The following is a 26,830-nucleotide window of genomic DNA, read 5'->3' as shown; positions in this document are numbered from 1 at the left end:
GCGTAATGAAGGCAATGAACCGCCAATATCTACCATATTTATCGTAAATGTTGGGACAACATAAATTAAGATTTAAAGTAATTTTGTGTGCCCTATATGTTCTGCGACACACTGCTTTTTAGAGTCGTAAGTTATGGGACACCGTTTAAATCATTCGATAATTAAATCTTGGAAAACGCACTCCAACTGAAATTTTATTTTTAAAAAATTTAAAATTATGTACTTGAGATAAAACTCTTTAATCCACTGCAGAAGCATATCATCAACGCAACTTTTCTCCTGCACGTACGATCCATTCTTTCGGTGAATAAATATTATTTAACTCTCATACCGTGCAAATTGTTAGAAACAACACATCACCTGAAGCGGAAACTGAAAGGAATAAAGTCAGATTTTTTATTCAAATCTGCACCAGCCTAATTCTCATACTTTTGACCCACATCATATTGTCAGTACATCCTGGAATGCGATCAAAGTACACTGGAGTTTCAGCCATGTTAATGACCATATTTTTCGGTGAAATCATCTGCTTATCTTCTAGTCTTCGTGAATACATCATATGCTTTTATTTTCTCCAAATTTCCTGCGTGACGATGTGTCGTCGATGTCCAAGAAGGAAACACTCTACTGTGTCACTTTAAAAATTGTTACATTGTTTCAATTTATTTTCCAAGCTACCATGAACACCGGTGAAACGGATCCAAAATTAGCTTCCATATCTCGGCCGGCTTTGCATATTTAAAAACAAACAAAACAACAACAAAACACCGCACACTTAAAAGAATCCTCAGTCGGCTTCTGAGGTCAGCTGGCTTTCAATAAAATAACCTTTGTATTGATATCCTCTTAAAAACATAGCTTCAGAGTATCCAAAGTCGGCTTCTGAGGTCGGCTTGCTTTGTAATAAAAATAACCGCTGTATGTGTTGTCCTGCTCGCTACCAGTTGTGTTGATTCACCACTAGAGCTTCTATGTGCTTGGCATCTGTATTTATAATTAATACTAAAAGAGCATTGATCACTGTGGGTAAATAGTAATGATACTTTTGTAACCCGTGATGGCGAAAATATTGTCACTTGCACTCAAGTGAATGTGTTTTCAAACAAACAATGATTTTAATTAGCGAAACACTGCCATAGAGTAGACCTGGATATAATTCAATCTCGATTATTTTGCACCTGAACCCATGTCATGTACGAATCGCAGTTATATTCAATATATCGGTTGATTATTTCCTTCACGTTAGCGAAATAATTTTCTTCTCTTCTGGCCTGCACGAATTAATCACATTATTTTACTTTCTCCAAATATTCTGCGCGATTCTTGGTAATGGACGTATGTACATCAAGCACTATATTGTTTACTTAAAAATTTGTTCCATTGTATCTATTTATTTTCAAAACTCCTGTGAATACCGGTGAAAAGGAACCATAGTTAGTTTCCAGATCTTTTCCGTCTTTGTATACTCAAGGAAGAAACAAATCGGCACGCCTAAAGGAATCTATCGCCTGCTTCCGATGTCAGTTTGCTTTGCACTACAATAACCATTGTATTGTATCCTTTGCATTTTTTTTACAAAATAACCAAAAAGTCGGCTTCTATGGTCGGCTTGCTTTCTAATAAAAAGAACCTTTGTCTTTGATTTCCTGCTAGTAAGTTCAAAAAAGGGTTTAATGCTCGCTGCCAGTTGTGTTGATTCACCACCAGGGCTTCTAAGTGTTTGGCATCTGAGTAATAATTAATACAAAGGAGTAATGATGTCTACGGATAAATAGTAATGATAATTTTGTACCCCGTGCTGGCGAAAAGATTGTCAATGGCGCTCAAGCGAATGTGTTTTCAAATAATGATCTTTATTTGCGAGACACTGTCATACAGAAGACCTGGATATAATTGAATCTTGATTTTTTTACAACTTACACCGTGTCATGCGCGAATGACAGATGTCTTATATATATATATATATATATATATATATATATATATATATATATATATATATATATATATATATATATATATATACCTCTTGTTTGCGATTTTGTCGGATCCAGTTTCGGTTGGGCAACATATTCAAACCTTTGATCACAACCAAATACAATTTGTTTCTCAACGTCCATGTCAAACGAACAACGTGGCATGTGTTATCGGATATAAGTGATACACGGTGCAGTATGGAAACCTATGCTATATATACTGATTTCGTGGATATATTTTATTCTTCAATGCCATGTTGAAGAAAAGGAATAAATGATACAATACAAGGTTAGTTTCTTTTTATTATCAAATTTATTTCTTTTTGTAAGTCTTGGGACATATGACGTACATGAAAAATAGTTTCACCATATGTTCTGGGAGAGAAAAAAAAATAATTATTTGATCGTGTCTCAATATATACGGTATATTAATTTACAATACTACCTGTAGGAAGGCTCTTAATGAAAGCATATGGAGGAAACGTCACTGAAGCTTGACACCCATACCCTAAATGCATTGGTATAGAAAACTTACTTGTATGTATTCGGTCATAGCGGAAATTATACACACGTTACAAGTTTTCTATAGCCCACAACAGATGTAAATATAAATGAAAACTATAACCAGAAGCTTCCAGAAGCTTGGTAGAGGACTTTTGCGTGGTCGCCCTTGAAAGGAGCGTATCACTTGGTACGAGCATTAGTAGTAACTGACATGTTCATGAGATTTGTTGACAATATCTTTCTATACCAAGAAGATATCACTCTGCCCAGCTACCACCTAGGTAGGCAGATATCTAATAGCATTTTAGCTAAATGTTTTTAACCTCGGAGGGCTGGATTTACGAGGTAGTATTAGTTCTCCTATGGTATTATGATTGGATAACGTAATCAAAGAAGAAACAGGACAATAACCAAGTCAGAACTGCTGTGTATCAAAACAATACTGTTACGAAATTGCTGATATGGATAATGTACTGAATTGTTTTCAAAATCGCTGAGAAACCGTTCATTGATTGAAGGAGTTTATCGTTATCAACTCGGTAGTATAACGGCAAAATTATACCAATTATCATACAAGAGTGTCAAAACGATTGGTGCTCTAAAGGCTGAAAACTCTGGCAATATGTATTGATACCATTTCTTCATTTTAACCGTATCTGATGTTCTAAAGCAAAAACAAAATTGTCATCCTGTCCGTCAAGATGACCATACTGAGGGTCAAATTGGCAACATTTTCAACTAAGACCAAAGTGAAGTATGTTATAAACATTCAAAACGGCTGTTAGGATGGCCATATAAAACATTGGATCGGCGTTATCTTCAATGACTAAATATCATGAGAAGTCATCCAGCGAATCCCCATTTTGATTTGACTTTGCGATCATGAGGAATGATGTAAACATCATTTCAAATTGCTGCTTTGGCGAATATATTTAGGAAACCTCCACTTGTAAAATAAACAGGTTATTCATGAGGAGCAATGGAGTACATGTGCCAAGATGGCCCCTGTAACAGCAGCATTATATGTCAAATTGCCTTTTCATATAGGACCAAACAGATGTTGTATGTAGTCTTGTGATGTAAATACATATATAAAATATCACTTTCCGTCCAGGTAGTGTGCTCAAAACAAAGTTTCACGACAGCCAACATTGCAGCCATATTGGATTTCAAGGGTCAACATTTTTATTAAAGACTAAGTAGACATCATAAAAAAGATCTTGTAGTAGCATGATATTCAAGATGGTAGCCATACTAAATGTTAAATCTTCATCATTATTTTACGACCAACTAGATATATGTAAAAACTCTTAATGAGATCTGCTTGTAAACAGAACTTTCCACTCAGGAAGAGTAACTATGAAACTATTTTCAAAATGGCTAACGTGGCAGCCAAATAAGATGTTCTACTGCTACAATTTTACTTTGGAAATATTGCAGGAAACATTTAATCCCACTATGATTTTCTGTTTGTTTTGCAGAGTAGAAATAACACAATTTCCACGATGGTAGCTGTGGTGGAAACATTGTATATCTGAGCAGCACTATTTTAATTTAGGATCATCTACACCATCGGATGAGTGTGTGTGTGTGTGCGTAGAGAGACAGAGATGTGCCAACGGATGGATTATGGACATCCAACAACTGGCCATCTCATACTCATTTGGTTTAAGACCCGAGGAGCTATTAATATCACATATTTAGATTATAAATTAAGTCTGAATTCACTTCTAACTTTATATGTATGCTCATTCAATGTTTAGTGTGGGGATATTTGATATTTGCCAAGGTGAAATATTCTGCAAAGCTTTATGACAAAGTACTTTGGTGAAAGAAACACTGTGTAATAATATTCGTATTTGACAGTGCATTTAACTTTTCAATTACATACACAAAAAATAGAGAGAGCTAACTTGAAGCTTTCGTCATTACTTTAATGACTACATAAGCAATTAAATAAAGTGTCAAATACTTTATGACAAATTGCATGTTTACATATTTCCTAAAAGCAAAATTAACAAAAAAGTTATTTCCACCAAGAATCAAACATTTCATCCCCGAAATCAAAGGTTTATACTTGCAAATTAAGTTAGAACATTTTTTTAAAGTAAATAATATTCGTAAGCTGCGCATTCAAACAATTGAAAGTACAGGTTACATGTGGGTACAAAAATGCCTAATGCATAATGCATTTGATAATGATAGCATAATGTTTATAAATGGCATACAACATTTACTAAAAAGAAAGTTAAGTAAATTTCCAAAAACATATACATGTATACCAAATTCATAAACAATGTGTATTTTAAATATATTGTGATATGTACTTTGATACCACAACCATTCTCAAATCATGATAAATCAAGGTACAAATATTTAAGGTAATACGCAATACTGGTGCAGCAGTTAGTGAACCACAAGTGAAAGAGACCTTTCTTGTTTACCTGAAGTAGAGAATGTTCCCTATCTCATTCTGGAACTTGAGGAACAAATCCAGCTCTTCTGCAGTTTTAACTGGAATTGATGCCGTCTGATTTATTGTCACAACTTGACTAAGTGGAATGATCTATCAGAAGAAATAAATAATGAATGATGATGGTTTTGTCTGGAACTAAATTTCGGAGCTAGCAAACCTCATGGTGTAATTTGCAGAGGTCATTTTACAATGGATTTACATGTTTATAAGCGTCAGCATAACCAAAGTAAACTGAATGGAAAATTTAACTTGCCTTTTGGAAATATGGACTTTCCCCAAACATATTATTCCAACATCAGTAAACAAGATTCCATAGAATGGCCTCATGTTTTGCTAGGTTAAAGTAATATACTGGAATTAAAGAAAAGACCATTTCTTCCTTTCAATCGTTAAGTTTTGGATCCATCGCTGGAATTCTTCGACGATAAAAATATTATCGAATTATCTTCCGCCGTATACATATTTGATATCAGATTGGCACCATATTCATTCAAGATAAAGCAGACCTAACTAGAAGCCTGATGGTGAAAATCTTATCTCATTATGAATATCAGTTCATGGGAATAGTGTTAACATTTTAGGCAGACATGGTGACAATTATACTGGATGTACGACTGGCACCCCTTTCATTTAGGACCTGACGAAAACCTCTGTCGTAATAATCATTCATTTAGGAAGATTAGTGACAACACGATTTTAAAACAGTCATCGTCTCAGCCATATTTATCGTCGCCATTATCATTTAGAACCAACTAAATGTTATAAGAAGTATATTAGTTACCAAGATCGGTGCCATTTTCATTAAGAACTAAATAGACCATATTGAACATATGTGTAGAGTGTCACGAAATTCCTCCAAGTAGTACAAGGAGTAGCGAAGTAAACTTCTGCTAATACACGGATGGACAACCAAAAATGCTAAAGGCTCTTCTGGTCTATGTATGGCCAGTAGAGTTTAACATATAAGATAAAATAGAATATATAACCTTTAAAGGAATTCGCATTATATATATATATATATATATATATATATATATATATATATATATATATATATATATATATATATATATATATATATACATACATACATACATACATATATAATTTTGTCTTCTTTATAGACTGCTCCGTTGGCCTAGTGTTTTGAGAGTCCACTTTGAATGCATGAGGTCACGGGTTCGAATCCAGGCAGAATTATACCAAAGACTTATATGAATGGTACTGACAACTGCCCCGCTAGGTGTTCATCACTAAGAGGTTAGTGTTAGGACTGGTCGGTCTGATGTCAGGATAATGTGACTGAGTGGGTCATCATGCTACATGTCTGCGGCATGTGGCCCCAGTGCTAGACATCACTATGAACTTCCACACTGCAGACATCGTAGCGATATGACTGAAAAAGTGTTACAGCTGCATTAAAAATCCAAAGAACATAAACACATATGTAGTGTCTTCTTTTTATCGTTTTGGCACATTTAATCCATATAAAGATAATTACAATTATCAGTGAAAACCCAACCTTGATATAGCCATCTATTCAGAAGAATTGTAAATAATACGATATTCAAGATGGCCATTGTGGCATCCATACCGGTTGTCTGAGCAACACCATTTATATTTAGGGCCAACTAGACTAAAGGGAGGGCCACAGGTGACCCAATGGTCTGAAGTGCTAGCCGTTACTGATCATCTCACTCTCTCGTTACCATCTCACTTCTGTCCATGTGGGCTTGAGTCTTGGGGTCGGCCAATGTGAGAAAGCTTGCCAGTAGCTTCACGAAGGTCAGTGTTTCCGGCAAGGTTTCTCTAGGGTTTTTCCTTCACCAGTTACAATTACCCCTTTTAAAGCATATCGTGTTTTAAATATGGAGTTAAGCCCACAATAAAATGACAACGACATGATCAGGAGATGAATTGCTGTGTAAAGTTTCATGTCAATGCTCTGCGAAGTAATTATACCAATATTGCACTTGCAGATGGACAGATGATTACCAACGGACAATCCCATAACTTAATCTGGTTTATCATCAGTGTTGGTAATACCATGAACCAGTTGACCCAATAATAATAATAATAATAATAATAATAACGATAATGATACTTTTCCATTGAGGCTCTCGATGATGAAGACGAATGAGTGGCATCAATCTAATAGCCAAAAGCATAAGCGAAAGGTAAGAAATCTGTTTCAGTAGGAATCAACGTCTCCATAATTAGGTCAAAACGTTGTTAGCTGGTTGCGATTTACTGTAAAATAATCTCCCCTTAGTATTTTCAACCGTACCTGATGGCAGATCAACATAATTCACGTTGATTTCATGGTTTTCAATCCAGAATGATTCATGTCAAATTTGGGCAAAATGTTTTGAGAATTGTTTAAAGATTGTCCATTTTTGATAATAATAATTTAAATAGCAGTCCTGCCTAACGTACATACATTTACTATTTTAATACCATTATGCACTGTGCCAAATTTGATTGAAAATGGTCTAGTGGGTTTTGAAATTAACAATAGACTTGTGTGTCCAAAACTTGCTGTTGTTCTATCTATGATTCCCAAGAAAGGTTTAAAATAAATTATTATGATGAAATGCAAATATCTACCGATAATTCATATATGCATACAACCATGTTTTTAAAATTTCAGCTTAGGTGGTTTTGTTAAATCAGGCTAACAGAGTTTTTGCTGAATTTGTTTTAACTGATGAAGAAAATTAATGTCCTTAAATCGAATCAAGTCATTATTACAGAGTGATCATTTGGCTACACTAACTGGCATTTTTGTTTTGTGGGACACATAGATGTGCTTACCCATGGGCATATACAGTATAACAATATAAGTGAAAACATACATGACCAAATAAGTTTATCCCTCTGCTTGGAGTGGGGACATAATGTTGAGGGAAGATGTAGGATGATTTACTAATCATGGAAACAGGATCAGTCATGCACTCATTCTGCCTATTTTCTTTTCTTGGTTTTTTTCTATTTTTTTTTTTTTTTTTTTTTTTTTTGTTTCTACCTTTATACCAGCAGCTTTAAGCTTCATAAGTGCTTCTTCCAAGGGGAGCCAACTGGCGGGCACTTCCTCGCCCCAATATGGTTGCTCTGAAGCCAACTGGAAAATCCTGTCTTTCAAGGTCTTTATTTGATGGTCAACTTTGGTGTTATCAATGGCAACAAACTGCACCAAGTGGCGTAAGGCTGGCTTATCATTCAAAATGCGGCAAATCTGGGGAAAATACATACTGATGACTTCTTGACGCTTATCCTAAAACAAAAAGACATATTCTTAGCAAGGGATTAGCTGCAATTGCATTTAAAATCCAATTTATCCAAGACTTTAACAAACAGTACAGATGATGGACAATGGTGTAATATATTAAAGCACCCAAAATGATGTTTGAGAGATTATTTAGTAATTTAATATCGAAGTCCTATTCATTTTTATTAGTCTTACAATGTGTTATAACCGATAAGACTTGGCCGTGAAAGATAAGATGGTTGTACCTTGACCCCAAAGGTGTGGGATATAAGGTGGTAACCCAAGAAAACCTTTCCATAACTAATTCCTTGAAAATGGTAGGGTTACAGACATAACAGACGATGAGACAGAAGAATGTAATAATAAATGAAACATTGCTGATGCGAGAACCAAACGGGGTTGAAACCCGAAGCAAGATTAAAACGACATAACCATGAACCATGAACAAAATGCATCCTTGAAAAAGATGACTATTTCTGTGCAGGCACGGCAGACGAACGAGTACACTAGTGTTTACTGACAATTCTATATCTTGTGGGTGAAGGGAATGTTAATATGGAACGGATGAGCCTTTTTCATACGAAGAGAGTAATAAGTTACGTAACAACGAAGGGTAACATACTGCTGTTATTACAATGCAGATAACCCGTTTGGTTGCATGGAGGTGGAAGAACACAATAATGATTTTTACATGCTGACAAAGTAAACTTAAGAATCACAGCCTTTAACATTGCACTTCAATATACCTCAGGTATTTTGTCCACATGTGTACCAACAAGAATCACTGGTGGAGTCACTGCAATGCCAGTTGCAGGCGATGTAACCACGGTGTCATCTGCCAGAGATTGTTCACAGCAATGTATTGAATTGAGCCAAACTTCAACCAGTTCTGGAAACAAATTCAGGGATTGATAATAATTGGAAATACTTTTGTACTGCATAATATGTTAATTTATTTGCTAGAGAAGAAAGAAAGAATTACAAAAATGACCAATATTATATTCAGTCTTCACAGGACGTTTTTGGTCAAATGTGGTACAATCTTTCTAACGGCTTTCAGTTAAAAATTCTAAATATCATGTGAATTTGTGTGTGGTTTAATATATTTTTATGATTTTTCTTGGGTCTAATGCACACAGAAGTGTTGAAGAATTCAATGACATTATGGTTACTCCCTAACCTGTAAAATTACATTTTAAAGTTTGTGTTTTTTAATGTCAGCAAAAGTACATATTTCAAATGGCAAATTCGCATCGTTTATACAAACCTGAAGAACTTAGTGCCAGATTTACTAACATCCAACCCCGGTATATAATTGTGAATGAACGTTTCAAATATTTTCGTGGATTTGTAAGTGTGTTCAATGAGTATGTTTTTAAATATACTTACATTCTCTGTATCTTACTTTTCTCATCGCCGCATAATCGGAGAGGAAGTAAACTCATAACTGCACACTAAAGCAAGTGACGCTATTCCATCTAGTAACAACCAATATCATATTTATTTAAATCCGCCAAGTTTAATCCCAATTTACTTATTTCTTATTTCGTGAACACACATGAATAAATATATCTGATCCTAAATATTGTATTATGTTGAACCATTCAATAATTCTTTGAATTTAAGGAGTTGTCAGCAAATTTAAAGAATTATCAAAGGTATTATTAACAATTGAAATTTAGCAAGTTTTCAAGGTAACCCATTACATTCAAAATTTCTTCAAGGTTATTTAAACCATGGTTTAATGTTGGATCTTTTATACACAATGGTACAATTCAAATTCATCCTATAAGGATTGACCGAAACTGTTCATGTGATGTTTTAGATGCTTAAAGAATAGAAATATTTACATATGGAAGAATTACCCTGGAATCATTATATAATACACCGAATCTATAGTTCGTATTTTTGCATGTAGGACCTAGCAAGGCATGGTGGGTTTTCTGTGCGGTTTATAGTGGCACTCTGCACACATGATTCACTATATCATGACCAGGTAATGGGTACCCCTTTCTTTCAACTAGCTTGTTACGCATCATTTAATAACATTTATCTGCACATTATCCATAGTCCACGCTCACTAACATTGATTCATGACCTCTGCTGTCATTATAATAGTTCATTCTGAAATAAGAGCAAGCCATCTGAACAGTTTTTACGTGGTTTCGAGCTTGAGTTTTTTCTGTAGAAACCACTATTATATTTTTCAGTCATTTTGACATTAGACTCTGATCTCAAGCATACACTTCTCAAAAATATTCCTTAACCCAAACACAAGGGAACTACCTATGTTATTAAGGTACACATAACATTTATCTAGAAATAAAGTTAAGATGATGAAATCAGCAAACGTCCCTTAACAAGACTAACACTGTAATGGCAAAAAGTTTTTCATGACTCTGGTACTATCTCGGCCACGCTAGCTCTAAGATTGGCATCATTTTCAGTTTTGACCAATAAGACATCATAAGAGGTCTTTGTAATGCAAATCCAGTGTTAACATGAACGTCCAGCTACAAGTAATATAAAAGAAGAGTCTGAAGCTGACCCAATCAAGGTATGACCATCAACATTTCCTTTTACGACCAGCAAGATATCATAATAATATCTATTATATTAAGTGTCTCTAATTGGTCAAACCTCCATGTCATTAGGACCATCCATTCAAAAGAAGAGTAACTATGACATTATTTTCAAAATGGCCATAATGGAAGTTCGATTCTATTCATTTTTAATCACGACATACTAGGCATCATCAGAAGACTATTAGTTGAGATCCCACACTGATTTGACCAAATGTTATTGAGAAAAAGCGATAACAAAATTTCTAAGCAGACCACCAAGGCAGACATAGTAGATATCAGATTAGCACCCTTTATTTAGCACTAACTCAGACACCATAAAAGATTTTATTGTAAACCACCACAGGACATTATAAGCACCCATTTTAGGAAAAAGAGTGAAACAAATATGGCCATATTAGTTGTATATACGCCCTCAATTTATCATTTTCATGTTCGACATGATATGAATCAGTCTCTTAAGATTAACAGTAAACTACGAGGTTGTTCATGAAGAGAATAAATAAAAAATTGTGCTGTCAGAACAGAATGCCAAGTTAAAAGGCCATTCCATAAGATCTTATGGTATATGATCCGTAGAGCCAAAAATCAATAGACACAAGGACGGACAAAGCACACAGCAACATAATATATCGTTCAGTTAACTATCATATAAACAATCGAGTAAATAATGTTGAATTGTAACATTGAAATAAACGTCCACAGTTATGATGATGATTTATCGTCCAACAAACAGGTCTGGAAAATTCCACTTGTCTGAAACCCAGAAAATTTCAATATCATCCCATGCATGTGCGCATTTGGAAAGTATTTACCTGTGTGGTTAATGTGAAAACAAAATGAGATAGACTGAGAGACAGAGAGAACGATATTCAATTTGTAATGATTTCTATTCAGCAACTTTTGTACTCTGCAAAGTACTTGAATAACATGTATCCAAACATTATTTAATACTTACCGGTACAAGACGCTTCTGTCGCATAAATACCCACAGGTTTGTTCATATATCAATGTATTGTTTCACAATACCTTGTTGAAGTCCGTCATTTCTATCTTGAAATCAATGTGAAGGTTATGTTAAGAAGGTATGATAACGTATATCCAGACTATTTGATGACATTCTTCCAAATAAGGGGTACGTGTTTATATTTTAACTTTTCAGTTACAATTTAATCGTAATATTTGTAAATATATGGTATTTTACTAGCTTCAGATACACAGCAAACAGGCAGTGAGTGAATACTTTCATTCTAAAGGTAACTGCATAGACAACTTTTTGGTTCAATTAAATATGTTGCCAATTCTTAAATCATTATCATCATTTTGTGTGATCAGCTTGTATCCGTTATTGTAGATTGTAGTTTAAGCTAATGTTTATTTGTAATATTTAGACAGCTAACGTTTGTCCATGGTTGTGGATTGATAACATTTGTAAACATGTTTTAGCATTGCCTTTTGACCTTAGAATGTTCTGGTTGTGAACTTATGATCAAGATCCTGACCATTTTATTGTGTCTTTGATTTTTAATATAAGGTAACTGTCAATACAATTATCTATTCCTATCTTAATGCCAGACTTTGAGGAATCTAAGATCAGACTTTTTAGCTGTATTCAGGTATAATCTGAGATAAATTATTTATCTAAATTATTCATTGGAATTAGAAAGTGCTCATTAACTTTCCGAATATACCGCCATTTTGAGATTATTGAGGGCTCATTAAAAATAATATTCTGGACTATATTGAAATACATCAACGCTATTTGTACGTCGGCACAATCAAGACTGCTAGTACATCAGCACATTCAAGATTTGAATTCATTCGGAACACCACTGGAATTCATTTAGAATGCTCTATACTTTGTACTTATGACAGAGCTGTTAGGATTATTTGTGATTTAATTCAAAGTACTGTAATTGTTTCTTTTGCATTTTTACTTTTCTTGAATGATATGACTTGTTTTTGCTTTTTCTGTTTCTAAGTTTAAGACCAATGAGTCTTAACACATACATGCCTATCAAATAGTGTTTTCATGCATGACACCAGTTTCAAAGTAACTGGGCAGTAATCGTTAATGACATAATTGGAAAGATACCTACTACATGTGTGCTTAAATAAAAACATATGTGTCTCTAATGATACGTTATGTGGATTTATCTGAAACCACAATCAAACATTTAAACATTTATATGTTTAGTATCTTTACATACTACGAATTTTACTTCTAATTGGCACCTATAAGCCTCTATTTTGCTGAGGTCCTACTCGACGCCGCTAAGAATATAATATATTGTTACCTATAAATTACAAGAGACTATATCATCAATCTCTGGCAAATAATTACATGAATAAAAATGCAGTTGGGGTAAGGTAAAACAAATAATATGTACCAGCTATTATTGCACTGCTTATCTCTACCTGGCGCTAATCCCCATCCCTGGGACATTATAATCTCAGCAAATTATTGATTGCGGATCTAAAGAAACATAATCCAAGGCTGATAGTTTAGTCCACATCCGACGATTTGGCTATCATCATTCTTTAATGTGGATTGAGACTGTAGGAGATCATAATGGTCGAGTTATCCAAATGTGAAATTATTCCGAGCCCTAACACCCACTCTTTTTGCAGTTTAATAACAGTAATACAATAAATGTTATTACTGCACTTTTGAATTGTCAGCAAAGCGGTAGGCTGTTGGTTTAAGATAAGCTGTCGTGTGAACTTCGGTGTTGGACTTGACTCTCATTTGTGTATCAGAGACTACAGATTTTTAAACTGACCTCCAGTTATGACCACACAATTTTGTTCCTACTGAATCTGACCCTGATTTATGACACCAAGGGTAATGTTTCTTTAAATACTACACCCCTAGGGGATACACTGGAATTTACCATTGTCTTCATCATCATCTTGAACGTTGGAGTGGCTGGAGGATGAGTTGACAACGTTCTGGGCTGATATAGCTAAACCCAAAGCTAAAATTATAAGAAAGTGGAACGAGATCGCCAAAAGGCGACTTGTCATGATCCAAAGATGAATGATTCAAGAAGATTCAAGATGCTACACAAACTTTGACTTAAGGAGCTTTAATTTTTATTGTCCTGAAAGTGAGCGATCGATACGATCATCTAATACGTAGAACAATCGACGATGAGAATGTGGCTCAGTCAATATCAGATGTGCATTTTTAAAAGAGGAAGATGGTTACAGACCTTTCTATTTTCGTTTGATTCAGATAGGTAGAACTGTAAAACCTATGCTGAGCAAAAGTGTTGGTCTTGATCAATTCATGTTTAATACAACTCTAATTCTTGGCCAGAAACCTTGCTGGCAATGGAGAGAGACAAACTCAGGGCTACCATTGGAAAAAGAACAAACCCATTTCACTTTTAAGAAAGCATAAATATCTCCCACCCTACTTGTCCATGCTAGGGGAAAGAAGAAAACCGTTCGAAGTGTAAGGCTTTCGAAGGAAGTCTCATTAATGGATTCATAAGGAGGTTCATATTACTAAAAGAACACAAGAAGTGCGACCGCGGTATTGCCGCGTGAGAAACTGGTTTATGACGCTCCAAGTACTTGATCAGATTTGAATGCGAAAACTGAAAAATGTGGATTTAATCTTATAGTGGAATCAAAAGAAATTGTAATGATGGACACTGAGTAATCTGGAGCTGCTTTTAAAGGCGGGCATATATGATCAATATAGTTCCTATTGCGTCAATCACACGAAATTTTATATGTGGCATTGTAAACTTTGAATGTTGTTTCGACGTAGTAGTGCATTTGCCAACCTCGCTGAAAATACTGGTCTTGGCGGATAGATTGTTATATCCGAGTCAGGCAAGAAGGATGAGGATTTAAGGGGTGCTTCTCAAAGGCAATTTCCTGTAATCAATCAGAGAACAAATTCCGATCACTGAATTACAATCACTCAGGCTGCATGTCAGTAATCAGGATGAGCAATCACTTAAAATTTCTGACTACGTGAAGAAGCTGGGATATATTTATCAAATGTGGGAAGGCATCGGTGTACAGTGGATAACACATCGGGGTAAATAAATACACTTTCTATGCTCCAAGAGCTGACATCGGAGAGACATTAAGAGTGGACTTGTTGATCAAGTTTGTTATGAATAAGTGTGTAATTAACAGTGGTAGAAGCATTAAAGGAAGGAAACTCCCAAGATCCTTCAATAAGTCACGAATACAGCCTCCACCCTTGTCTAAGATAGGCGAGCAAATCTAGGCCAAAATGAAGAGACTGAAATGACAACATTTCCCGTGGGCAGAGAAGACGAGGACAAGACAAAAACATCGTATAACCAATGGAGACCGACCAGCCGTTCAGCTTGATGCGTTTGTGACTGCGGTAGTTATCTGCATATTCAACTGTTGTTCCAGAAGGAATTTGTTAAACAAAACGACCAATGATGAAATTAAACTTTCCCTGTCTCTTTGCAAATAACAAAGTCCTGGAATGAAATTCCAGAAGACATATGTTCCTTATTTTGTTGATATTCACTGAAATCTTGTGAGGTCACTGTATGGATTAACCCTCCAAATAGAACCGTGGATCAAAACTGATAACCCCAAAAGACTTCTCAGAAATAGAGCAAAACCTTATATCTTACCTAGGGCGCGAACAATCTTGCCACGCAGCTGGAGGCAAAGATTCATCTGTCAACATATTTAACGAATATAGCTGCAGAAAAATAGACATGTAAGACTGTGGTAAATTCAAAATGCACTTTTGGCTTCAAAGATTCGAGATTCTTGACGGGGAGACAGTCCCAAGTTTCTGCCAAATTACGCACATGGGCCTCACCCAAGTGCATTGTAGAAGTCTTAAGGATGCATGCTGAAGAATGGATCATGTAGTTATTGACTGAAATTAGAGTTTCAAGAGCTGAAGAAGTAAGAGACTACACCTACTCATGTCTGTCGCCATGTTTACCATTAGATAAGTTCTCAGCCAACCCCATCGCCATCACCGATCCAGAGAGCAAAAGCAGATCAGACTTGTGTTGTACCCTGGACAATCACTTCATCCTCCAAAGATTTTAGTCTTATGAGACACAGATCTGGGAGAAGTATGCAACAAATCTTATTTACCACAAGGTCGAAGGTATTGACAATGTCCATTAAATGCTAGATGTAGCTAATGGCGGCCTTGCGCTTCATCGCTCATTAGAAAGGCCAAACGATTTAGATCAAAACTACTTGTGACTAACTTGCCAATCCACAGAGGCACTGTAAAATCATCCATAGTGGCACGGTCTGGAAAGGAGAGAGGTTCATCTTACCACCGGGTGGTAAGAGACTCCACGTTCAGTAGGGCAACTTGTTTATTGTTAAGGGAACACTATTCACCGAACCCGTTTTACCAAGTTTGAATCTTAAAATTATAAACACTTTCCTCACAGTGTGTGAATGTAAACCTAGACCAAAGGGTGTTATTGGACCAATCCCATTCCCTAAACCTCTCTGACCGGTGGTCACAAGTCTGTTTCTGATCTAATGACCAGTGGCGGATGCCCGAATTATGCTGATTAATACTTAGTGCCTTACACTAGACTAGTGTCTAGCACTTAATGTTCTGTGATATATGACCTAAGACAAAACATAAAAGATTGACACCATACAGTATACAGATAATCTGTGTCAGGTGCTCGTTGCCAAGCACTTGCTGTCATATGGTCTTGTACGCAGTTTCTTGTTGCCAGGTTACCAGTGACGGCCCTTCTATGACTTTCTTGAGACACATTACCCACTTGCAGCGCCAAGAAGATAGTACAGGTAAGCCGATGAAAGGTCTTGGCTCCCTGTCAAACACTCAAAGCGAGTACCTTCAGAACTTTGGACAAATCACCTTTTGAAATATAGAACATTTCTACATTCATAAGTGATGCAGCCCTATCCTAGCAATGGGTTCGGACCTTCAAGGAAGATAAAAATACAAGACATCCTTTCTGGTTCTAAAGCCTCGTTTAATGTCCTCCAAAGAAGAAGAGAAAATGAGGTGACATTTATTCCTGACTCCAAACGATTAGCAGCTTTCTGCCATGATCCAAATCTCATCACGCAACAATCAACAAATAGAATAACCATCTGTGTGTACGCACTCTATTCACACAAAGCAGGTGGTATGAGTGTCCAACACTGCTCTTGTATGTTTATATTTAGCTGAATTTTGAGCGTCAGCGAAGGCGGAAAAAAGTATAGAAATAAAACAATGACATAATATAAAAAAAATGGATAGGATTTACTTACCCTGTCACCAGTTAATACTAAAAGACCGAAACAACACAAATAGACTGGGTCACTAAAGATGATCTCAAAACTTTCAAAATCAATGCAAAATAACGCTGAAACAGAAAACTAAATCAATGACTTGGGAGACAAAATACAATACAAAAACGATACAACTGTCTGAGATGAAATAATTGACGTAGTGTTGAGCACCGAAGAAATATGTAGATATGTACGAAGTGGACAAAGGGATCGGAGTGAGATCATGTTGCCTGTTTTCTTTTTGCATTTTTTAATCACGTTCTCGTAGTTTGGGCAAGCTCACGCCACCTTACGGGGACACTAAGAAGTCTTACTTTTACACAATTTATCTAGACTTGAACACTCTTTCTCAGGTAATATTTGTGAAATCGCAGAGAAATTATCATTATTAAGTACAATGCATACTTAAACAGATTTTCCTGCACAAAATAATGAAACTATAGCCTTACTTGTACTTTATTAGGAATGTATTAGCATTACCTTGAACTTTACACAATTTTGTTCCCTTCGCATCAAAAGAGAATTCATCATCTATAACAAGCTCTGTCAATTGTTGACACATATCGGTAACCAAGAGGTAAATAGCACGATATGTTAGAAATGTCTGGTGTGTGGTGTAAAAAGCACTTTGGCCTGCAAAGTCCCACATGGACAATGGTGCATAATCCAATATACTCTTCTTTAATTCCTGTGCTTTCTCATTCACCAAATTTAGGATTTCCATTGTTGCATCCCCTTTACGGAACTCATGGCTTTCACCTTCTTTGTGAGTGTATCCTTCATTGATCTCATGACCTTTAACGTTTTGGCGACTGTCTGACTCTGACCTGGTGCATATATTGCGGAGCATGCCAATGAAATTGTTGCAACAGAAGACATTCGTGCTTGTTGGTATATCGTCGTTACGATGTTCTTCATGTACACCACTGACCTCAGACGTCTCATCTTGATTATTCAGTAGTTTCGTTAGACGCTGAAGTCGGGCCAGCTGATCAGAATCTTATAACAGAACAGAAAAAATAATTATTGCATATTGAACTATGGTGGCAAATTATTACACTGAATATTTTTCCCTTATTCTGTCAATGCATAACATACAACTCTAAAACATATATGGCATACAACACTAAACATTATTGTATATTACTTCTAACATTAAATACTTCCATAAAATACTATAATCATGGCAACACCATTGCTCGTTTTTTTTCACTTAGGTTGTTAAACAATGTTTGTTATCTCTTTATGATAAAAACGTTTCACTCAAAAATAAACCAATAAAAACAAAATTATTTTCCCAATATATGTTATTTAATTACTGAATGCACGTGTGTATGCGTAATAATATTTATCATAATGTTAAAATTTATGTATCACATGCGAAATTGGATGTTCAGCATGGAGAAAGAAGAAAACGTTAAAGAAGAAGAAAACGAGGAGGAAAAACGAGGAAACCTTATGTTGTATGGACTTTGCGGATTTTTCAAACTCTACCTTCTTTCATTTCTCCCTCTCTCTCTCTCTCTCTCTCTCTCTCATATTTACACTTAAATATACATGTATACACTTCTCCCCTTGTTGTATATACTAAATTTTTAATGTTTATTGACCACTCTCTATGATTATGGTATGTATATCTAAGCTGTGTTATTGACCATGTTTAGTAACTGTGTTTAGGGCCTACATGACTAATGTCTAGGTATTATGCAAATGACATATTACATAGTTAATGTTTCTCTTGATTATATATTAAAGACAACGCTTTGTGGGAAACCAATGATCCTGCTTTCAATTCAACACTAAATTATAACGTATTGTTTAAACATTTTCTGGACATAAATACTTCATGTATCATGAAACTAAGAGCATGGAATTAGGAGTTTACATGGCTTTTGCAAACACAGTAAAATACGGTGTTATAATACTGCTCCCGTTATCTCTTTTTCCTCACACACACACACATACATACACGCGCGTACGCGTGTTTATGTAATATGTTTACTTAATTCCAGTGAGTGAAACTAGCCACAAACATCTTCCAAGCCCACAGAAACAGTAAGCTGAAGATGCTACTTGTCATCTGGCACTACATGTTATCAAACAAGAAGACTAAATATAATAAATTGTAAATTCAGGTATACATGCATGTAAACCCTTAGTTGTTGTTGTTCTAGGGTTTAACGCCATTTTTCAGCACACGATAGGCTATACACGGCGGCCAGTATTAATGGTGGAGGAAGAACCCGGGAAAACACCGGAAAGAACCACCGATCCACGAGAAGCTACTGGAAAGCTTTCTCACATACCAGCATTGGCTGAATCCTAGACTCGAACCGCCGCAAACAAAGGTGAGATGGCAGTGATCCGTAACGAAGAGCGATTTAGACCACTCGGCCACTGGGGGCCCGTAAACCCTTAGTAAGATTAGTGATATACTGAAATATTGAACATAAGGAAAAACATATAAAAATGTTAGAACATTTACATCGGACACCAGAATTATTAATTGTTATTAAATTTGGCACAAAATGGACACTTTTTATTGACCAGAACATTGATGCGTACTTTCCATCTAATCCAGATTAATACAAAACTCATCTAGTGGATGTGCATCGAAATCTATACATTGATGACCAGTCTTATTTATGGTCTGATTAAACGTGAGTCTGGTATCCAACGCATATACGCACATGAAATTAGGTCTGCGGAAGGAAGTTTCAGCAGTGGATTGCTGGAACTGTAACTGGATCAAATGAGTAAATATGAGCATACGGCAGCTTATCAGTTATTGTTCGTTCCGCTAAGCATCGTGAATGATATATGCATCTATAGCTCAGTGAATTGCAGACAAATTTACCTCGTTTAAATATCATCTTTTTGGTTTAGTTTTCTTTAAACTAATTTACATTTTGTACTCAATGTACCGGTATGTTTGTTACATAATTTATCTAATGAGTAGACCATGTTTGTAAACGCGATGAATCCCTTGACAGTTTAGAATTGTATAAATATCAACTTTTCCATTGCGTCAGGGCCAACATTGCCATATCATTTACACATACCACCTTTTCCAGAATATATTCAACAAGTAGTGCTGCTCTGTTTGTTGAAACCATTCGTGCCCGAAACAAATTCCGCAACTTAGTTACATTAGAGGGTCACGTGAAATTCAATGAGCTACAATCTCGGATACCAGTCGCTATGCTTAGCTGAAAGAACTATAACGGCATTATTATGATTTTAACACGCCTCCTGTTTCCATATTTCAATCGAAGTCTTTAACCCAACTATCATTTCATTTCATAGTGTCGTATTCCTTTGAATAGTACTTTTTTTCTTGACTGTGATGTTATTTTGAGACGTGCAGACATCGCAGTTTATTTATCAATCTTTAACCTTTATCATTAGCTAGTCGGTTTGTTGTTTTAGTTTTGTTTGTCTGTTTGTTTGTTTTGTTATTCTAATGGTTTCGTGTTATATACTTTACGTTTATATTAAAACTAATGAATACTTACATTTATCTGTCACCAAGTGTCCTGCAATGCATGTTTTGGTGACGGCTATCAATGTCTCTCTCTCTCTCTCTCTCTCTCTCTCGTTCACATGTACAATTAAAAAATTAAAACATTCACCTACAACGATACTTATTAGACACTAAACTATACATGTGTAATTCTCGATTAGAATATTCCTACATGTAACTGCATTCAACTTTAACTATGATTATGCGTGTAAAGATTTTATAAATTCTCTTTTATTTGAACTATTATAACAGTCAACGAATTTATTTTAAACTTCTGTATTTTCGCATTAAAGAAAATTGCTATTATTTCATATTTGAACAGGAATGTTATCACCAATTTTATATAATTCACTTTTATGATGCTTTTACGAGTCTCCAGAAAGAATTGTAAACAATAATTATCATTATTGCTTTATTCTATTCTTCCATGAAGCTTAATAACTGTATGCACTAGATAACTCAAGTTCATGTGCGGGAAAGAAATTTTCACATTAACCTCTGTTGATTCCAAACTGGATGTATGATTAGGGCAATCCAAACATAATTAGTGGAAAATGGTTGAAAACTCAATCTCAAAATGACAAGTGGTGATAAGAACATTTTAAAATGGCTGCCATGCCGGCCATACTGGGTATCGGCTGTACACTTTACGTATGTATCATAAGAAGTCTTCTAGTGAAAAGTCAATGTCGACATGACTTTCCATCCTGAAGAGATAGCGATAAATATATTTAAAGTTGTCGTATAAGATACCCGATCAGCAATATTTTCATTTAAGACAAATCAATCAAACTTGGTAGCAGAGTAAGAGAAGCTAGCAAATGACAGCTGAGAGAGAAGACCAGATTAGTGCTGGTAGCACTATTATTTGAGCAGCTTTAGAAAACTGGGAAAAACGTGCCACCAACTAGCTGAAGTTAAAAGCAGCCAGCTGCATAGGTGCGATTTGATACAAAAGAAAAAAAGTAAATTTACATCAAACGAGCCAAGAATCTTACATGTTTTGCAGTCAGATACCTTGTGCTGATTAAATTCTTGTTTAATCAGAAGCTAAAACAATTCAATTCAATTACTGCATTACAAATTTCAATACATTTTGGAATACGGCAGTGGGCTCCTTATCCCTTAATGTGTCTCTCTTCTGAATAGCACAGCTCATGTTACCGAACCAGTAAACATTTCGCAAAATCAATTTTTATTGTTCTTGTCTCAAGTAGATTAATTGGGCTGGAATTATGTCAACAATTTTCTTTAATCCAGTGATTATTTTCTAAGGAAATACAGAGTACTCTTTACAAAATAATATTATTGGACAAAGGCATTCACTAGGAGTTGTAGTGAATTTGAACCTGAAATTATATTAATGTGCTTCAACAAAAGCCTCTTGGTACAACAACACAGTACAGGTCGCCACAGTCACACCATCACCTTCGCTGTTGAACTTAATTTGGATTCCTTCAAGAGTTTCAACAGAACATTAAATCATTAGGACCTGTGTAATTCTAGGATATTTTGGGATTTAGATCGCAATACCGTAAGTTCTTGTTTTCATTTTCACCTCGTGTTCAGGGGAAATAAATTATTTGCTGAATTTTACAAAGCTTCTTGCATTGCACTCCCTTATGTTACTTATTTTTAGGGAATAGACTCGAAACACTGTACTTCAGTCAGATTTGATAACAAAATATCTTTATGACCTAATCTGCATCATACCCTCACTGGTTAATATAGCTTTCAAGAGTTTGAATGCATCCAGGCTGTACTTGACGAAAGAGGTATTTATAATTATAGGTTACTGCATTTGAACTTGTGAGTGCAGTATATCCTTCCGACAGAACGAGTTCATATTTTCCCATACAAATGCAGTAACCTTTTTATTATATGCTCATTTATGTTTTTTTTCTACCTAAGATTTAATTATATAAACAAAATGCACTACAAGAAACAACGTAAATGAATGAATGCCGTATTCCCAAGGAAATACACAAGAGCAGATTTGTCGTTACACAATGACATCATTATTAATGCGCACATGACTCCGCCCAGATAAATTTGAACTTAGTCGCGCGCTCGACATACCTTTCGAAAGAAAATGGCGTGTCTAGTTAAAATTGAAATTTGCAGTCATATTGTGAATGAATATGCATTGCAACAACTGTTCCATTTGATCTGGAATGAATATATTTTCGTATTTGGTTTCGATTCGACGAAAGTTTGTGATTTTGGACTGGATTCATCTGAGCAAATTATACATGAAATACATCGGATTGAAGTGGCGCGGAAGAAGCATGTTTACGTCTGCAAATGTGTTTCTGTTTCAGTTATTGAATGTTTGAAATCACAATGTGGGGAAAATATGAAGTCTTTCAATTGCAATTATCAAAAAGACGCAATGGAATTAAATGCTTATTTCATTTTGAGTGCAGCAAGGAGGGTGCAATTGCACTTATCATCAAAATTACAGCACAATTTCGAAATATGTAATCCAGATATAAAACCGATGACATGGCTCATGTAATTCGGATTTGCAGAATTAACAAAATACATTTTTAGGAAATTCAGAATGTAAAACTGTAAGTATATTTTATTTTGCCATTCTTATCACCAGCTAAAGAAAACAGTATATGCCTTGTCACTTGTATCTTATTGGTAAGGACCTAATATTCCGTCTTTTATATAATGTAGCTAGCCTAAATCCGTAACATTGTGTCAATGCGGAATGTGCCAAAACAGCTAGGGTTTTTTGCAGTCCACGAAACATGTTTTAGTTCATTCAGACACAAATTTAAACAACCACAATGTAAAGGGTCTCTTACGCGAGTGTTTATGATTTGTTTACAAATCAAAAGTGCTGGCGGCTGCCACATTGTTTGTTTACAATAGAAAGTAGTTCCTTTATTCACGTGAATGCTATATGTGTATTGTCACGCACGTTCAGTATCGGGGAATATTAAACAATTCTGACAATGTAAAGTTAACGGGGGAAAAAATGAGCATATAATAATAATATATACAACCACAATGGGTTGCGATGCATGCCTCAGCTATAATAGTTCATTCTGACAATCAAAGGAGCATGCCACAAGCTATCGTTGAAATCTTCACATTCAATCTCACTGTCTTGGGACAAATAATACCAAGCAAATCCCATACATGGAACTGTAACATATTCATACAATCTTTTTTCTAAACAATGAATAAGAATTTCAAGCATTTTCAATATTTTGCCTTGATAACACTAGTATATACCTTATGAAATACATTCAAGTACATCAAATGTCCTGCAATTGTTTTTTTAATGATTACACGGGTTAGGTTATGACCTCTGCTTAACAAGAGGCCCATAAATGGTATGCTGCACTGCTATCCGTAAAAAATTTGCAGGAAATCTCTCTCTTTTAAATGCTAAAGGCTAAAACCATTTTTTGTATTTGTAAGTGATAAGTGTTTAAATTACATTAATGCGGCAGCCAAGTTCGACGCGAGATAGACACAATTTTCATACAGTACAAACCAGGCACCATTGGAAAACGGCTCGTGAAAATAACATGTGGATATGAAAATTCATTCAGCAGAATTGTTCATTGTGGTGACTATATTTGAGGTCAGCTCGGCATGTTTTATTTTTTATCTAAAACATTTTGTTTAAAGAGTATCAATAGGAAGTTGTTCAAAATGGATGCCATACTGGATGTCAGATCGGCACCTTTCTAATGTTTAACCAACAAAAACTCATACAACGTCTTTTGCTAAAAACACAATTGTGCTAATATTTTTACTTCAAAGGTAATCAGTTTTCTATGAAGGTTCAGCAAAACTATTGTATTGGTATATGTATAAAAAAAAACAAGGATTAGCCATTCAACTAATTGTATCTGTTCTATTCGCGTCTTCAGAAGTCGGTCAGTTGTAAGTATAGTTCGGTAGCACGATTGACTGTATCACAGCATACGGTACTCAGCCTAGTCCTACATGTAAGACAGAGCACATTTTGATTTTGTTTAGGTGCTATGTCTTACTATCCAAATAACGGCCTTGTATAGTGTATTCCGATGTCGTTGACATCGGAATGAGTAATCAAAGTTTCAGGAACATCTCACACACTTGGCAGCCTATATCGACATTGTCCCACTAATTTATGTGTAATTAATATACTTACTGTGCTATCTTTATCCTGCTGGAATGAAAATATGACACTAGCAAATGGATGCATTTTCACGTTCCGTTGATATACATTTCAATTTGTTGCAATGCGACGGTAATCGAGGTATGTCGAAGTAAGTTCAAGTAGGTTCATGTTTCTTGAACGAAACGAACTGTTGCTTACAGTTCCAATAGGCATAATATATTTTTTATTCGTTTTGTTAAAAAATAATATTTCAACTTAACCCAATTTCGGTATTCTTGGCTTTCATCGCTTTCCAGCCAACTGAAATGTTGGCCAAAGAAACTTGAAAACGGGTCCATTTCTTTTGTGAAAATTTGAATTTATTAGAGAAAAGGCATCAGAGTAAGTAAAGTCTGACTAAAACATTATAACTTTACTTTGTAGAAAAGCGTCGTTATTTTAGTTGTCACTTGTGTGAAATATTCCTGAAAATTTAACTTTTGTAATGATGTTAGTCGACATCGAAACACACTACACAGCGCCGTTAGTTAGGCTGTAAGACCCTGACGCCCACAACATAAATATCAGCGTCAGGTCTTACAAGTAGGACTATACTCAGCCCAGATGTCAGCATAAGCAGATTATGATGTAACAATGCACTCTAAAGATGGGGTTGTCAATACAAACAAAGGATCGTTTGTGTAACAGATTGATTCCAATGCATTACTTGCTCAAGTTTGAGGCTTCCTTTCGTTCTCCCTTTTAATTTATCCAATCGAAATCCATGTTTGTATGTACAAATTAAATAACCAAAAAGTCTGTCACCAAAAAAATCGCCAGATGGAATATTTTTGTCGCCAATAAGGAAAAAACATCGCAATTTGCGACATTGGCGAAGCCCAGGACGATGCCTGATTTTATATATAGAAAGAGGATACTAAATTTAGAACCAACAATACTTTGAAATGAATGTACATGTGTGTTTTTGCGTATGTATGTGTAACATTTAGTGGCTGTTCTGCGAGACGATTCATAGGGGTAGAGATAACTTGATTGTGCTGCTAGACAGACAGACATCGGAGGTCAATTGGCGGATGACAGACAACATGCCATCCCCTACACTCTTCTGTTCCATGAACAGGAGGGATAAACCCTTTTTTCGTTTATAGTAGTATACGCTTGACTGCTTCCATGTGAACTGGTCAACGCTTCAAAACTCGTGAATGTTTCAGTTTTGACTCAAAGGTTTAAAATCACTAAATGATCACTCGAGGAGAAATTATGCAAGATTATACACGTACGTTTTGAGAGGAAGAGATGAGAAGTCCTCGACTTCGGAGATAATGGTAACGTACCTTCATGCTGTACTATCCATTCCCCAGAGTCCAGAGCGATTTTGCAACAATGTTTATAAACATCAATTCCCTCGGTACTTTCTTTCTTAGATATGTCGACCTCATGCCCAAGGAGGCGCTTTATTAGCGTTGTTTTTCCAACCCCACCGTGCCCGACGACCATCACTCTGATGTTGTAAACTTTCTCCCTTCCATTTCGCAAAGCATCTTTGTATAACTGAAGCGATTTACCATCCATACGAAGAATTTCCATAGGAATTGCAGGGCCTGAAATTATACAGTTGCAACAAGATGCGAAAGACAATTTTTTAGCTGTACTCAACAAAGGACAACGGTTTGATATTTTAATAGGAAATGGTATATAAATACATGTTAATCTCTTTGAAACCTTTTAGAATGAAACAAAAGGCTGGCTTAAATGCTGGTGCATAGTTAGACTTTTCACACAATTCAGTGCAACAGGTTGAACTGAACCTTTACGCGGGATTAGCTTAACAGTTTTGCTTTAGTGTTCATGGTGACCAAGTTTTATATGAGCTCAAAGGTAACAGGAATGGTAGACATGTAATCGCTTCCACGTAAACCAAATCTGATTAATTAACCTTTGAAAATTGTGATGCACCTTGAACTATTTATGAGATAGAGTGATGTTTAATGGTGAATATCAGGTGGTGGTTTTCATAACAATAGGCTAATCGTCTAGAGAACACGCAAAGAAAGTTACATATCTCAATTTCTCCT

At 35.5% G+C, this 26,830-nt stretch overlaps 1 protein-coding gene across 1 annotated transcript in view; it reads right to left on the bottom strand.

Moving 5' to 3' along the window:
* Nucleotides 1–26,830, bottom strand: part of LOC149783548 (uncharacterized) — a 103,411-nt gene that overhangs the window by 36,315 nt on the left and 40,266 nt on the right. The window contains exons 5-9 of the mRNA XM_089931817.1: nucleotides 26,090–26,356; nucleotides 17,584–18,102; nucleotides 8,971–9,113; nucleotides 7,982–8,230; nucleotides 4,925–5,046 (exon numbers count right to left, since the gene is read on the bottom strand). Of these exons, the coding sequence (XP_089787943.1) occupies nucleotides 4,925–5,046; nucleotides 7,982–8,230; nucleotides 8,971–9,113; nucleotides 17,584–18,102; nucleotides 26,090–26,356 (1,300 nt within the window). The remainder of the gene's footprint in view (nucleotides 1–4,924; nucleotides 5,047–7,981; nucleotides 8,231–8,970; nucleotides 9,114–17,583; nucleotides 18,103–26,089; nucleotides 26,357–26,830) is intronic.

This window comes from Sinohyriopsis cumingii, chromosome 14 (genome assembly GCF_028554795.1).
Source record: "Sinohyriopsis cumingii isolate HCF-2022 chromosome 14, ASM2855479v2, whole genome shotgun sequence".
In the NCBI taxonomy this organism is placed as follows: domain Eukaryota; kingdom Metazoa; phylum Mollusca; class Bivalvia; order Unionida; family Unionidae; genus Sinohyriopsis; species Sinohyriopsis cumingii.
The sequence above is the reverse complement of the archived record's forward strand: the minus strand, read 5'-3'. Positions and strand labels throughout refer to the sequence as shown.